General features: G+C 43.0%; 1 protein-coding gene across 2 annotated transcripts in view; it reads right to left on the reverse strand.

Annotated features, from left to right (window-relative positions):
* LOC134436253 (E3 ubiquitin-protein ligase RNF19A-like) overlaps window positions 1-1,890 on the reverse strand; it is a 45,200-nt gene extending 43,310 nt beyond the window's left edge. For both annotated transcript variants that reach the window (XM_063185386.1, XM_063185385.1), the window contains exon 1: window positions 1,734-1,890. In XM_063185386.1, the coding sequence (XP_063041456.1) occupies window positions 1,734-1,764 (31 nt within the window). In that variant the 5' untranslated portion in view covers window positions 1,765-1,890. The remainder of the gene's footprint in view (window positions 1-1,733) is intronic.
* Window positions 1,891-16,779: the final 14,889 nt, after the last annotated feature.

Raw genomic sequence — 16,779 nt, forward strand, 5'->3', positions numbered from 1 at the left:
AGAGTACGGTTTCTTCACACTAGGCAACAGCTGACTCAGAGAGAACCCTAATCCTTTGCTTAAAGACAGAGAAAATATGCCGGGCCTAAACCATCAAAACAAACAAACAAACAAGTTTCAATCGCTCTTTTCATTGAACAGTTCATGCCAAATGCTCGTATGTAGTGTCACTGTACTCTGTTGTTTTTAGCAGCCTACGAGGAAGGGAGTCTGGGGAGTGGGGACATAACAAGCGAACCTCTGGCAAAGGAGATGACAAATGACAAGTCAGAGACTCCATGTTAGCCGTCCTCTGAGTTGGACGTGACTCGATGTGACAGTTTAAAAGTTGCCTTGGCATATCCTTCGTTAATACATTTTGGTGGAAAACAAACCCTTTCCGAGAAGCCGAAACTGAAAAGTCTTTCGAAATTCTCCGACTGCTAGTGGGCTAGCCCCATTTGCTGTTGAGAAAATGTCAATACACAACATAGCGCGCCTGAGTCCAAGTTGTCTTGGCATTTACAATCTGAATTTGCGAACAAACGTAGTACAATGTCCTTCCTAGGTATCGAAACTAAACTACCACTGCGATCAAACGAGCCAACAAAAAGGAACCCGATAACTTCAATCGTATTACAGTAACGTTAGGTAGCTAGGTGTCCAGCTGGCTAAGTTAGCCTGCTAGCAACTAGCATGAAGAGCAACATTTGTTTACCTTGACCAGAGACTGCTTTTACCGAGTGTTGGTTGTTGTGGTGTCCCTATTAAGTAGGCTTTATTTGCGAAAAGATTAACTGGAATGCAGGCGAAATAGTGAGCTAGAGAAACCAAAGAAATACCCAACGACATGTATGCAACAGTATAGTTGAATAAAGTCGCAACCAACTAAAGTGGTAGTAGTTGGACAAAAATGTTGGCGATAGCTAGATTTACCATACCGTTAAAGGCCAATGGCTTCGTTAGTGTATGTGTACGTTAGTGTCAACCATTTAGAATGTGTTTATATCTAAGATCTTGATATTAACCGCTCCCCCTCCATCCTGTGTATTTTTATTTACTACAAACAGCACATAGTGGCTCGCGTTCAACTGAACACTGGCTGTGTGTAGCTTTTCTAGCATAGTGTTAATGACACGTCCACAGCAGGATATGCCAAACCATAATAACGAATTAGTTGTTAGTATAAACAACGGTAGGCTTGGTATGAAATCGGTAGAACGACACCATTGCCTCATACATCAATATACTGTTCAACATTATCCGAATTGATCTTTATGAGATGTCGACGAGACAAGCCTGCTAAACACATTCGCGGAGGTGTTAGCTGGGAAATGCAAGCTCAACCACCCCTCTACACTTCACCTAGGCCAGCAGAGTCAACTCTACCACGGCGGAAACCAAGGTTTGTGAAGACCGAGCAGGAAGGCCATTCACCCAGATTGAATTTGCTAATTTACTGGCATTCTTGTAATAACATGCAAACAAACAGTCAAAGTTAATCTGACGCCACGTTTGTACAAACACAATGGGGAGATAGAAAAGTTCTCTAAAGTCCTAATTACATGCGAATTGACATGACAATATGTTTGTGATATGATAGTTTACTAGCAGCTAGTTCTACTTGGGATAAGATCCTGAAGGCTAACTGCCCCAAGTACACTATCTGGCTAGAACTAGCCGTTTCTGTTTCTGTTGGAGGGTAAGAATCTAGAGAAGCCAGAGCAACAACAATGACACCAAAAGCCACATACCTTTCAAGTCATCCGTGTAACAGCATTTCATTCCTAGAACAGAAGATGCCACGAATAGCAAACCGAATAATTGTATTAAAACTCAGCTGGTCCCACCAGTGCTTAACTGGTCTTTTGGGTAAAACTTCTTGCGTTTCGTTTCCTCCCTGTCCCGAACCCCTTCTGACTCACTGAAGGAGGCAGGCGCACACTCCTCTCTACCAATTAGCAGAGCTGTAGAGAAAGAGTTGTCTTGAAGCCGTTGACGGCCGCGGACGAGCATGGCTGCTCTACATCCGGGGTTTCGCCGTTACCTCATTTTGCTCAAAGGGTCCTGTGCAGCAACGGGGACGCCATTGAGTGTCGTTGGCGTGTCGACCACTTCCCAGGTAAGTTGATATAATAGCAGTGTTTCCCATACATTGAGGAAACTATGGCGGCCCGCCATAGTTTAAATTTGGCCGCCATAGTTTACGAAAATGTAAACAAAAAAAACAAAAATTTTTTTTTTTTTTTTTACTTTTTTAAAAAAAAATTTTTTTAAACGATATCCGTTTTTGTTAAAAACGATTTGAATTACGATTTTGAATTTCCTTCGCATTTTCCTCCTGGAGTAAATACATCCTATAGACTCTGTAGGCCTATTGGTTAGATAAGTAGTCCCACAGTAACACAGAATGAGGGGAAAGCATTAGGAAGTGACCGTAAGGGTATTACAGTTGATTCATGTGTGCACACGTGTAACATCGGGTGAGTAACAGAACATGTGCGCAACGATGCGTTATGACACGCCGATATGCGAGGATCTTCGTCCAAATCGCTAGTCGCATGCATCATCGCTAACTGCGTTTACATCGCGTGCCGCGTGTAAGGGAAATGTTAGTTGTTGACGTGTATGGAATTCACTTCAATTTGTGCTGTTTCTTGCTTCAGTTGTGGACAAAACGATTGGCCAAACTCACAATAGAAAGCCTTTGCTGTGCTACTGTCCCAGAGAGCTGAAAAAAAACCTTCATAGAAGAAATCACACTTAACAGGGGTTAACCAATCCAATGAGCTCTCTCTCTCTCTCTCTCTCTCTCTCTCTCTCTCTCTCTCTCTCTCTCTCTCTCTGTAGCCTACTATTTACCCATAACAAATGGTGAATTTCTGAGCCCTTTTTAATTTGTAGCCTATACCACTGAAGGCATGACTATGCTTCATCATATTTTAGAAATAGGGCCTATGTGCCTTTTATATACCAAATGTTTATCATTTTGAAATTGTTTCAGTTGTTTATGACTTGTGTATGACTGAAATTATCTCTGCATACTATCAGTGCTGCATTGCTTTGTAAAGATAGGCTATTCAACACACTTTAAAAACACACTGAAAAGATACGGCCATAGTAGCCTACTGAAAACATTTTGTTCATAATAATGGTGATTAATAAATGGTGGTCTTAAATTTTCATACTGACATCCTTGAATTTGACTTGGTAGATCACGGCAGACCATCAACTTCAAAAGTAGATCTTGGTTAAAAAAAGGTTGGGCACCCCTGCTATAGAGAGAACCACAAGTGCTTGAAAGACAGGGATCAAAAGCCTAGTCAAGTTGTTGTAGTTTACTTGGGATTGGGAGCAATATAAAAAACCTTCAGAGAAGGGACAGTTGGGATGAGTTTACTAACACTCCCTAGGCTTTGTTTTACAGTTGTAATGAGTTTGGTGACAGACCTTCATTGACACAGCAGAGGAGACATCGGGCTGCATATAGAAATTAATGTGTAATGAATGTGAATATAGACATAAATGTGTAATATGTTGTTCAGCCCTTTTAATGGGAGGAATTTGGAAAAAACTGGCCCTGTGACCAGCACCCCTCATGTAGAATAGTGTACGCCTACAGATATGTGTGGGGGAAAAGGCATAGCCTACCCTCTAAGACCCTTTTTGTCTATGCGTTAACAATTTCACAGTGCTCTTAAATTCTTATCTCCTATTTGTATATTCTATTATTTATGCTCCTATTTTGTTTTATTATTGTTTCCCAGACCCCTGCATGAGGGACGAATGAAACTGTGTTGTAAACAGAAATTATTCACTGTACTGCATTTTTTGACAATGACAATGTACTACTATTATACAAGTCATGGGTAAAATCTTATGTAGCCTTATTTCTCAAAATATAAATGGCTGAAATATAGGCCCAGGCCTACAGTTTCTCCATGCGCCAATGTCATACTGTAGTCATTGTTTTGCCGTTTTGCATTTACGCTGCAAGAATACACCCCCCCCCCAAAAAAAAGGCCCGTGTGAGAAGACACCCCCCCCAACAAAATAAACCCCGGCTGCCCCCATAGTTTCCAAAATTTCTGTGGGAAACACTGAATAGGGAGATTAATCAAAGTTGTCTGTCTGTGTCAGCGTAAGCTATCACAAGTACAGTCTCTGAGGATGTAATTTTTCCAGTTTGGGTAATATAAAATCTCAATGGTAATGTGAAAACCCGTTAACTGTGTGGTAGCGTTTTCAGCACGGCGTGGTTCAACTTTGGATTTTGACGTGTTCGCAAAACATCAATGCTACCTTTCAATCTATATTTTAAACGATGACATGTCACATATGTCGCATATTTTATAAGATACCGTCCTGTTGTCTTCTGTCAATATCCATACAGTCGTTATGTTTGATTTCAGAGCTATTTGCTTATCGGTCATTTATAGCTAATGTTTCTAAGCTAGCTGAAGGCTAATCAACAAAGTTAGTTGATGCACGGAGATCTTTTGTGCTAACTAATTAGATCCAGTAATGGACTACGAGGCATTCAAATGCTGATGTTCATGGCTTCAGGTATTACTTAAGTAGAATTTGGGATTTTTGTGCCATTGAGTGTCTACTGTGTCGTGTGTCGTCGACACAGGCTATCACAAGTACAGTCTCCGAGGATGTAATTTGTTGTTTTTGGGTAATAGCTAGTATACAATGGTGATGTTACCTGCTCATTTGTTATGCTGACATTAAGCTTACATTACTCTAACCTGTGCGCCGTAAGTGAAAGTCTGCGTTTATATACAAACGCTAACCGGATATTTTAAAGAGAGTTTTTTTGGAGCTTCATTTATAGAAGGAAAACCTTCGTTTGTGAACGAAAGGCACAACCGAAGGGGAAGGTCTTAATATATTTAAATACCCGGGTATGTATGAACAGCACCTGATTAGAGGTTCATATTATTTTCGGTCAGATATTAGTGTGTGGCATTACCAACGAACTGCAAGAATTATTTTTTGTGTACTTGTGTATTAACTACAATCAGTAAAATCATAACCTGGTAGCCTATTCGTCAACGTTTTCAACATTGCAGTGTTAATATTTCAGTCATTGAACAGTTTATGATTAATGCTTGCCTTTCTGTTTTAAAGCTTTCTGTTGGTCTCCCACCCACCAGCAAACTGAAAACCTGCTGGAGCAATCCTGCACCTGGAGGATGCTTCTTGTTGACATTATCAGTCCGGTCTGGACTGGTTTCCAGTTTCCTTTTCCCCCCATTTTGATGTTGCGGAATAGGTGGATGGCATCCTCCTGTCAATCGTTTTGAGGAACCATGCTGTTGTAAGGTACTCAACGGGACGCTGCTCCTCCTTCACCAGGTATTTCACTGCGGCACATGTGGACTGGCTGAACACGTGCATGGCTGAACTCACCTTCATTTTTTCGAAATGGTTTGGCTCCAGGTCCTGCGAAGGGAGACCGCAGACGATGGGAGCTGCTCTTTTTGCACCACATCCTGTGGAATTATGACAGTTTGGCCACGGACAAGGGCACTCTTCAGGTTTTTAACCAGGTGGGGCACATCCGGCATGAAGAACAATCGTTCCTCTGGGCAGGGCCGCGTTATCCTATGGTGCAACCGGTGCTGCAGCACCGGGCCCCGCCACTAGAGGGGGCCCCGGACGTCGTGAGATCAGAGAGATTGGAAAATATGAAACGATATTTTGAGACAATCAATTGTACTTTTGACGCATTTCGCCATCCGTAGGCAAGCAGAGGCGCATATGCATATCTTGTCACCAGGCTAGACAGGCAGCTTGGGCCCCCCAAGACTGTAGCTGGGGGACAGGCAGCAGTGGCGATTTGTTACAAGTGTTCCTTCTTTTTAATTTTCGCTTGGCCCCCCTACTGAGCCTAGAATCGCCTCTGCATGCGCGCAGGAATCGGAGGTCGGAACTTATCATTTCAGTCAGATGCTTCTGGTTGTGTGCCACCAGTGAAAACGGTGGTCAATAATTTTATAGTTTGATGATGGGCTACTGTCTAAAAAAGATGTGAGAAACTCGGCGTCAGCACTTGCTTCAGATTGTACGGATAAACTTCAGCCCGGCATGGATTAACGCATTGAAGAGAAGGTTGGCAACGTTATCCATTTTTGTAATGTCAGTGTTATAATCGCTTTTTGTAATAATTGTTGCATAGCGATCATGCACTTGTGCAATCATGTAGGCCTAAGCTAAGCAAACAGAGCACAGCACACCAACCTAACTTTATCTTATTCTATTGTTAAAACATGGGGAAATAAATCACGCACCCAACTGCATTCGCGAAACAAAAGTCTTGCATGGCGCCGCGAGGACCACTTCTGAGGTGTTTTTTAAAAAGTGTTCACAATAATGCTACGTAGCAAGTGCACCAACCAGCACTCAAAGTTCTGACAGTCTGACAACAACAGGGCAAGCCAATCTAGCAAACACTAAAATGATATAGGCTAGTCGCATTTTCCTAAAGCAATGTTATGGCCATTTCCCTAAAGCACTTAAATGGGTCTAATGTCGATGCTCTGTCAGCGTAGCCTATATCTTTGCGTTCGGCTTTGTGTTCAGTTAAAACATGCCTGGGTACCACTCGCGGATTGTTCAGTTAGCAAGTGGCTCTTATCTGGGAGGGGAAAAAAACTTGCGTGATACATCCACATCCACATCTAAACATTTGGCCTATGAGTTTGCACCGTAATCTACTGTAATGATTGCACACTATTGCATTGTAATGCACCATCTAGATGGTACATTTTGAGGGGATTTCGTGACAGCTTCACTTTGCTGTGGTTCGCTGCTAGGGGATTCCCCTTCCTCGCGTCAAGCGACAGCTGAGTAGGCTACTTTCCTTTGACAGACAGCCAGTCTTTCCAAGGCCATTGGAAGTTACATTAATTAACACGTGTTTCCCACGACGGTTTCGATTCCACAAATTGGTCTGCAGCAACGTAGCAAAATAAGATACTTTTGGTTGTGCTTCTGTTTGGTAGTTCTAGCTGAGCCGACGTTTAGGATACTCTGCTAAACAGTAGTGCACAGAATCTCCTCCCTGTCAGCTGGCTAGCCTTCCAATGGCTTGCGTTGCGTACTGGTGAACTCAGCAGGGGGTTCCGCGCACCCTTTTTTGTGTTGAGTAGAACGTGTAGCCTGGGTTGTTTCATGCGTTTTAAATAGGCTATGGCTTATTATAATGTGGTGTAGGGGCCCCGGATTGCGTCTGCACCAGGCCCCGGTCAGGTTTAACGCGGCCCTGCCTCTGGGTGTACCGGATGTGGAACCCATGGTTTGTCATAGGTGACTCCAAACTGTTTCCACATTGCCCTGTTGGGACTTCCCATGTCACTGGTGACGCATACAGCTCCAGGCCTTTTTATTAGAATACCATGAAAAAGTTGATTTATTTCCATAATTCCATCAATAATGTTAAACTGTCATGGATTGTAGATTCATGGCCCAGTTTTTTAACTATTCCAATCATTATTTTTTTTCTTTTTATATACGTTGGCCTTCCAGCTCAAAAAACCCATGAATTGGGGAATTCGCATTATTAGAATATTGTTATAAAATCACATTTTTCTTCATCAAAATTCGGGTCACATTAAATCAGTTGAAATTTGGTACTTTCTACATAACATGCAATGGTCAATACTTGGTTAGGACATTCTCTGTCTTCATAATGGCCATGATGCGTTTAACATTGAAGTCAATGGCAAAAACAGTGCATGGGAGTTATGGAAGCCCAGATATCCTTGATGCTTTGCTGTCAGCTGTTCTTGTTTGTTGACCTGGTGCCCCACACTTCCCTCTTCAATATACCCGAAGATTTCCATGCCACGTTTTGGTGTTAACTCACCAGTTTAATTCTAACTCAACAGAAATTAAACCCCATTCATTTTCAATGGGGTTTCATTTCTGGTTATTTAGAATTAAACTGGTGAGTTAGCGCCAAAACGTGGCATGGAAATCTACAGGGTATATTGAAGAGTGAAGTGTGGGGTACCAGGTCAACAAACAAGAACAGCTGACAGCAAAGCATCAAGGATATCTGGGCTTCCATAACTCCCATGCACTGTTTTTGCCATTGACTTCAATGTTAAACGCATCATGGCCATTATGAAGACAGAGAATGTCCTAACCAAGTATTGACCATTGCGTGTTATGTAGAAAGTACCAAATTTCAACTGATTTAATGTGACCCGAATTTTGATGAAGAAAAATGTGATTTTATAACAATATTCTAATAATGCGAATTCCCCAATTCATGGGTTTTTTGAGCTGGAAGGCCAACGTATATAAAAAGAAAAAAAATAATGATTGGAATAGTTAAAAAACTGGGCCATGATTCTACAATCCATGACAGTTTAACATTATTGATGGAATTATGGAAATAAATCAACTTTTTCATGGTATTCTAATAAAAAGGCCTGGAGCTGTACAACATGGAGTCCCACCGATGCTGCTGCCTCCACCAAAGCAGTGACAATGGGCTGGTACACTGCACCGTTTGTGGAGTTGCCGCTGTAGTGGTACGCCACCACCTGCTTCCACCGTGTTGTCACACCAGCCAGCATGAAAACGCAGGCATGAGTTGCCCTTCCTCTGTGGCCAGGCAGGGTCACATTGCCATAGAGCTGCCCTGTCCCCATGTGCAGCTCTACACCTGGAGTGATGGCCATCTCGTCCAGTGTCAGCACACAGTTCCGCTCTAGATCATCCATGGCAGCAGCCTTCAGCTCCAGCATGCTGAACACCTCCTGCAGCACTCCTGGCTCCATTTTCACATGTTGCATCCTCCTCTGCAGCGTGCTTACAGCAGGCAGAGGTATGCTCATAGATCTGAGCAGGTTGTAGGCTGTTGTGCCTGCAGAGAATCTAATTTTAATGGCCTTTTTAATAGTGGCGTTGCTCCATTTTGGTCTCTTGGAAGTCAGTGCATTAATTTGGTCCTGATTAAAGATGTGTTTCATTTTCTGTTGAATTTGCTCAAATTTTTTCCTCAGCCTTAATTTTTTTTCTTTTGCAGCCTCAGTGCTCTCTCTGCCCCCAGCCTCATTTCTCTCTCCTTTTCCAGTTCCCTCAGCAGATCCCTCTCTACACTGGCTGCGCCTGCGCCATCGTCCCTCAGCATTTCCCTCTCGGAGGTCTCATCTCTGCTGCCTGTGCTGGAGTGATCATCGCAGCCTTCCTGCCTCTGTTCCTCCAATAGGTCCCTCTCTAAACTCTCCTCTTCATCACATCCTCCCTGACTTTCTCCCTCCTTTTCATCTCTCATTATGTCCCTCTCTCGGCTCTCCTCTGCATCTCTCTGTCTTTGTTCCTTCCTGTCTGTCCCACTCATCCCTACCTGTCCCTCAGTGTTTTCCTCTCTCTCTGTAATAACAAGGTAAGAGAAAATATCCCTATGCCATTCTATCTCCTGCATGAAACGTTGATGTAATACAGGGTTGATCCATCTTTTCATGTTGTTGTCGACAAATTCTGTCAATTCCACCTGAGTGTAGATGTAGATATCAAAACTCATCAGACCAGGCAACATTTTTCCGAGCTTTTAGTGTCGTGTATGGTGAGCCAGTCCAAATTGTTGCCTTATTTTCCTGTTCTTAGCTGACAGGAGTGGCAGCAAATGTGCTTTTCTGCTGCTGTAACCCATTTGCCTCAAGATTTGATGTGCTGTGTAATCAGGGATTCTCTTATGCATACCTTTGTTGTACTGAGTGGTTATTTGACTTAATGTTGCCTTTGTATCAGCTCCAACCAGTCTGGCTATTCTCCTCTGACCTCTGCCATCAACAAGACATTTTTTGCCCACAGAATCTCTGCTCACCCTTTTTCCCCCTTACCATTCTTTGTTAACCCCAGAGATGGTTATGTGTGAATATCCCAGCAGATCAGTCTTTTCTGAAATATTCAAATCAATCCCTTTCAGCACCAACACCCATGCCATGTATTTAAATAAATCTCTCTCTCTCTTTTTTTTCTCCTGTCTGCTCCACTCTGGTCATAGGTTGATGCTTTCAATGCATTGGAAGTTCCAGCATGTTCCAGTTCCAGTGAATTCCAATTCCTCATGCATTATTGATTTCATTATTCAATTTCATAGTTATTTTGTTTGGGTTGTTTATGTTTCTATACCAATATAATTATTATTATTTGGAGTAATTTTTCTTTCAAATAAAAGATTGAACCATTCAAGCACAGGTTGTACAGCTGTGGGTTATTTACTTCATGTTCATTGCATCATGTTCATGTTCATTTGCATCCTGCATTGAGTAGTTTGACAGGTCTGATGATGACCAGCATCATAAAGGCCGAAATTAACAGTAATGTTATATTACTGTAGGCCTACAACTGGGACATGCTGTGTTTATATATATATATGTGTGTGTGTGTGTGTTTATTTTTTATGTATTGGAAGTATTTTATCCATTAAAATACCCTACTGTAAATCTGCTGAATCCAAAACAAATAGACATTATCAAGGGCTACGGACAATTAGCATCTCAGTGGTAAGTAATGGAGCTTCCTAGCTAAGATGACGTTTCCCTCCAAAAGTGTAACTGCAATGATATTACAGTATTACGGTATTGACACTTCAATATTTTTACATGACAAGGAAGGCCCTAAAATGGCCTACAAAAAACAAACCGAACTCGTTTTTTTGGGGGGGGTATAATCTGATATAATTACCGTAAAAGGACGCTCTCGCTCAATGAAATATATTGACAGCTCCCGGTGTATAGGACCCTTCTACGGTGGGCGTAGACTACGCAAACCACGTGACCACTCGTCGGCAAAGATCAAAGGATGATCCAACTCTTTTCTCTACAGCTCTACCAATTAGTTCAAATTCTCTCGCGAGAGTGCATGCCACCAAGTGATACATGTGTGTTATCGCGTGACCATAGGCTCAAAACATATGGAACGCAGAAGTTATCCTGATTACAAAAATTCTCGGACATTGTTTACGGCTAGCTAACAATACTTTATTTTCTATAGGCTAATTCTTTACCACAATGGTTAAGATGCACTCATTTAATTTGCATTATGAAAGAGTAAGGGTCATATTTTGTGCACGCGCGCGCGCAAAAATTATTACCAGCCATAGCCCAGTTTTACTAGCATTTGGCCGTTTGGCAGCTGCCAGTGTCAAGCCCTGGTGTGTGTGTGTGTGTGTGTGTGTGTGTGTGTGTGTGTGTGTGTGTGTGTGTGTGTGTGTCTGTGTCTGTGTGTGTGTGTGAGCGAGAGAGAAAGAGAAAGAGAAAGAGAGAGACGGGCACCCATAGTGTGTGCATGCAGTGCACGGTGCACTGTGTGTATGTATGTACAGTGTGTGTGTGTGTGTGTGTGTGTGTGTGTGTGTGTATGTGTGTGTTTGTTATACTGTACCTTCCCTCAAATACCGGTGGGCAGTTCTAGCCGTGGAAGTCGGAGCTCAGAGAGGATCAGTGTTGCAGGGCCCTGTGTGGAGTTGCAGGGCAGCCCCGTGTGCAGCACGACCACACAATGGTAGCCATTGTCTCCAGTTCAACATACCTGAGTCAGTTATCGGGAAGGCTGAACTAGTAAAAACGAAAACACACACACACACACACACACACACACACACACACACACACACACACACACACACACACACACACACACACACACACACACAGAGAGAGAGAGAACAAAATGGCTGTGCAGAGAACTGGCACACAGTGAATTTTACAATGATAATTGAACAGTCTTGTTGTATCGGTGAATTAACATTGCAACATTTAGATCCTCCAGAGCTGATGTTTTCGCTGTTCATGACATGCATGTTTTTCTTTTCAAAATTGGCAACATGAATTAAAAAAAGACCTATACGTCCAGCAGTAGTGGACTAGAGTAACTTTATTGATCCTGAGGCTCTATGCCAATTGTGTCAACTGAACTGGCAAAGTAGTTCAACCGAGCTCTGTAGTTCATTAGTTTGTTTGTTAGTTGGCCTCGTCCATGTACAATACACAATGAGGACAAATTTAAATTTTTGAAGTGTTGCCGAAAATGACCTCAAAGGTACAGACGGGGTCCAACTCAATTTTGTACCTCCCCTCTTACCTTTGTTTGTGGCCTCTTGATGTGAGGCAGCACTTTATTTGTGATAGAAGTTTTATAGGCCTACGTCTAGCAAAAGTATAATACAAAGGTCATTTTCTCACAATCGGGATGTTGAAAGAACATTTGACCCACTTTTTTATCCTTTTGATCTCTTTGATTTTTATCACTTTTTAATGCATTTCGTCTTTTTCCTCTTTTTATATTTAATTATTGATTCAGAGGGTCTGCACAAGAGTTCCTATGTGCTTGGACTACTAGTCTATGCACAAATAGCAAATTAAGAACTTTGGACTTTGAACTTTGAATGGAGAGAAGCCCCCCAGAATTTGTTCTGCTTAGGATGACAGTGGGGAGACTTTATTGTTTCCTCCACGGAGGAGGGGTGTCAGCGAAGCGCGAGGCCCCAAGAAAAAGGAGAGGACGCGAGGTATTAGTTTGAAATGGAGCCAGACCTGAACTGATGATGTCACTGGCGGGCAGGCAGGCCCGGCATGGAGAACACTGCATTCCTATTTCCATACAGGGAAACACAATAAGCAGCCCAGCACCGGAAATAAGAGCCAAGAGACCATGCAGGGCTGTTTCAAGGCATTTGGGGGCCCTAGGTATAGAGGGACTTGCCACCCCCCCCCCCTTTCTTCTCTTTTCAAACTATTGAAGAGGGGCACCCTTGAGAGAGATTTCGATTATAGCATCATTGCACGTTTCGGTCACTGATTTCACAGAGGTGCTGCCACCGTCACAAAGATGTCATTGCTGTCACGTAGATGAGAAAGATCCTCCACGCTCCTGCATTTCAGAATCTGGTGCGTCACGGGAAAGGACTAGTAAGTGCTGCAGCTAAAGAAGAAAGTCACCAGAGCATCTTCAGTTGTGGATAGTTTACTATTTTATTGGCAAGTGCCTATAAACAATAAAAAAAACCCAGTAAACTATCCAAATCTGAAAATGATCCGGTGACTTTCTTTTTCATGTCCTTGCTGTCATTTGAATATAAGTACATAACCAGTCATTACCAAGAGAACCCCCTTTCTTTTTTCATTTATTTTTTGGTCTTTTTTACTTTATTTATGATAGGACTGTGAAGGTGGTGACAGGAAGCGAGTGGGGAGAGAGAGTCGGGGGAGGGCCAGCAAAGGACTCGGGCTGGGAGTCGAACCCGGGTCAGCCGCATGGTACACGAGTGTCCTACTGTTTGACCACGGCAGGGCCAAGAAAACCCCCTTTCAGCTGGTCACGCCAGCAGGCAAATGCATGGTTCGCTTGCCTGTGGTTTTGACAGGCCTGGGGGAGAGAGGAAGTGATGGGGGGGGCACAAGAGAGCAAAGTTCTGTGGAGCTGCATGCGTAGGATGCAGAAGGCCGGTTCTCACGGGTCAAGAGTACGGACAACATGTTCTGGACAGGAAATGATGAATGATGGCATGCCAGTGATGAGGTGGTGGATGGCTATGTGTTTATACATGTACCTACTAGGCCCACTGGTATGACATGGACAGATGTGTCGAATGTGTGAAAATTCTTGCCTCAAAAAAAAAAGAAAGAAAAGAAATGCAACGTCAGCTGATTGAAAGTTTATTGTCAACGTGAAAGCAACTAAAGTCATAAAAGGCTACGACACATCAGTGCAATTTTATTACCCGCAAGTATTGCTGTTAAGTAAGATTGTTAACAAATAGATATCGCAAATCCTATCATAATTACAAGTGTGTGATTTGTCAGTAGATTGCAAAGATATACAGTGAATGGAAAAAATGACGGTAGGGTAGCGTGTGTGTGCGTGCATGTGTGCGTGCGTGCATGTGTGCGTGCAGCCCATGCATGTACAGTATCTGTGCGTGCATGAGAGAGAGACAGACAGACAGACAGACAGACAGACAGACAGACAGACAGGCAGGCAGACAGACAGACAGACAGACAGACAGACAGACAGACAGACAGACAGACAGATAGAGACAGAGAGAGGGTCAGAAAGAACACAGAACACAGTAGGATGGGAGGGAGCATAAATGAATGAATGATGTTGGAGTAGGTCTAGTGCAGTGTGAGTCAGTGTCTCTCTGTATAATGCAGTCATTCTGAACAGCACCTGGCTCCCATTATGTCAGAGGCGCACCCACCCATGCAATGTGTAAAGTGTGTGTGTGTGTGTGTGTGTGTGTGTGTGTGTGTGTGTGTGTGTGTGTGTGTGTGTGTGTGTGTGTGTGTGTGTGTGTGTGTGTGTGTGTGTGTGTGTTTAACACAGAACTACATTTCAGTTCTGGTTCCCTGATCCGACTATGAACTCCAACTGTGTAAATCAGATAAATTTGAAATGGGCGGTGGGGATGACAATTTCGGAAAAAAAGACTTGATTTGCCCACCCACCCACCCTCATAAAAACTACCCTACATTGTTCGAAATGTATCAATAGTGTTTTCAGGATTCTTAGGATTTTTAGGATTAACAATAAAACAAACGAGCAAATCAGCGAACAAACAGACAAAACAAAAAAAAATCCTTTTAGTCATGGCACTGGTCTAATCAAAGGCCCCCATAAGGCATACACTAGGCTATCTAATGTCATATGGCTACGACATCATGCAAACACAGCCCACTTAATCTTTATCAGTGACTCACTTTGATACTATTTCACACAGCCCGCTTATCTAAACTGCTCTGTTGACCTACAAGATGACGAATTTGGACTTGACATGGGGGCACCTGAAGACATCCATACCAGCCCAAATAAGGCCAAAAACACTTGTTCGCCCACTTACGTAATCACTATCGTTCGTCTTCCCTGTACTTTCTTTTCATGGAAAACATGGGATGAACAGACTAGTTCTTTGGTACCTGTTTGCTGTAAGCCTACGAGAGAAAACATTAATTGATGGACCTGAGCTTGCATAAATACAGTGTATTACATGGTGACATTAGTAAACAAAAGGACTCAGAGTGACCCTGTTGTCAAACTAGCTTGTTGCCATGGGGATCTGTGGCACAGTTTAAAAAACAACAGACAGACAGGTAGACAGACAGGCAGGCAGACAGATGGACAGACCGAGAGACAGAGAGAGAGACAGACAGACAGACAGACAGTAGGACAGACGGATAGGCAGGCAGGCAGGCAGGCAGGCAGGCAGGCAGGCAGACAGACAGCCAGACAGCCAGACAGACCGTCTACACTGACCCACTTCATGTATTTTATTAAAATGTCTGCACTACTATGATGACAGTATGCATTACAACTGACTGTAAATAGAAGAAAGTAAAATAACTCATGGCTGCGGCGCCCTCTAGTGATTATTAGCTGAAGCTCCCACGAGTTATAACTTAATGCCAGAGACTGCTCTCAAGATCATCTCATTCATTAAGTAAGCTCTTTTGACAGCAGCTATCTGCAATTTTGTGAAAGTGTAGTGAATGCCCAACTGGGAAACTCCAACTCCCATTGCCATTGTGCCATTGTGAGCCTGGAGGTTGCAGCGGTGTCAAAAGTGAAAGTTAAAAAAAAGAAACACAGTTTCACAGAACACAGAAACACAGGTAACTTATCTGAGTACAGTAGACCTATGTGCTTGTCTTTTAATCAGCTGACTCTGTGCTGGTTGGATCAAGTTTATGGTAGGTTCTTCTTAGGTTTTCAGCATTTTTCTATTGACCTCATTAGGTACAATGGAGTAAATGGTGTAACAGTTATGTAATATAATGTGCTAGTGTTGTACTTACACCATGAAATTACTTTTACATCTACTTTTGACACCTCTGGAAGGTTGCCAGTTTCACTTCCAACATTGCTGGGTAGGTGGGAAATGATCTGTCACCTATCCTTCCTTCGGTAAGCCATTGGGATGTTAGGCTTGTACCACGAAAGGGTTGTGAAAAGACAGAAAGAAGAACTAGGAAGCAATGGCTAAGGTGAAAAAGTATGTTTTTACGTTGGATTTAAAAGTATTGATAGTGGGGGCGAGTCTGATGTCAGGAGGCATATCATTCCAGAGGCGTGGGGCTGCCACAGCAAAAGCTCTGCCTTTATTTTTTTTATTTCTCATTTATTTTATTTCATTTTTTTTATTTTTATTTATTTTAAAGATATTTTGTGGTCTTTTTGGCTTGATTGATGATAGTACAGTGCAGATGGGGACAGGCAATTAGTTGGGAGAGAGAGATGTGGAAGGGCTGGCAAAGGACCCGGGCCATAGCAAACAAGTGCCCTACCATATGGCAGGGCACTCGGCCTCTTTTATTTACAAAATGGGACTGGGGAACATGGACAAGGTCTTTGTTAGTGGATCTATGGGACCTGTGTACAGGGCAGTGTTGTAGCATGTCTAACATGTAGGAAGGGGCCTCACCATGTAAAGACTTAAAAAACTAAAAGGAGTTTTTTTAATTTGATCGAACTGCTCCCCTGAGATGCGGGGCTGTCAAGGTGGCCCTTGTAGAGCGTTAGGCATACATGGAATTTCGTTGTGTGCATTGTGTGCTGTGGGGCATTGGTGCCGCTAGGGGGGGAAAGGTGTTACAGATTCTAAGGGCCCAAGCACTGACAGGGGCCCTTAAGGAGGCCCAAGCACTGACAGGGACCCTTAAGGGGGCCCAAAATTTGAATCTTTCATGGGGCCAAAAAAATTCTAGCGACGCCCCTGCTGTGGCGGGCGGTTTATCACACATATGACAACAAAAAATGGGACTTTCGTGTCGCAAAGAC

This window comes from Engraulis encrasicolus, chromosome 20, assembly GCF_034702125.1.
Source record: "Engraulis encrasicolus isolate BLACKSEA-1 chromosome 20, IST_EnEncr_1.0, whole genome shotgun sequence".
Classification (NCBI taxonomy): domain Eukaryota; kingdom Metazoa; phylum Chordata; class Actinopteri; order Clupeiformes; family Engraulidae; genus Engraulis; species Engraulis encrasicolus.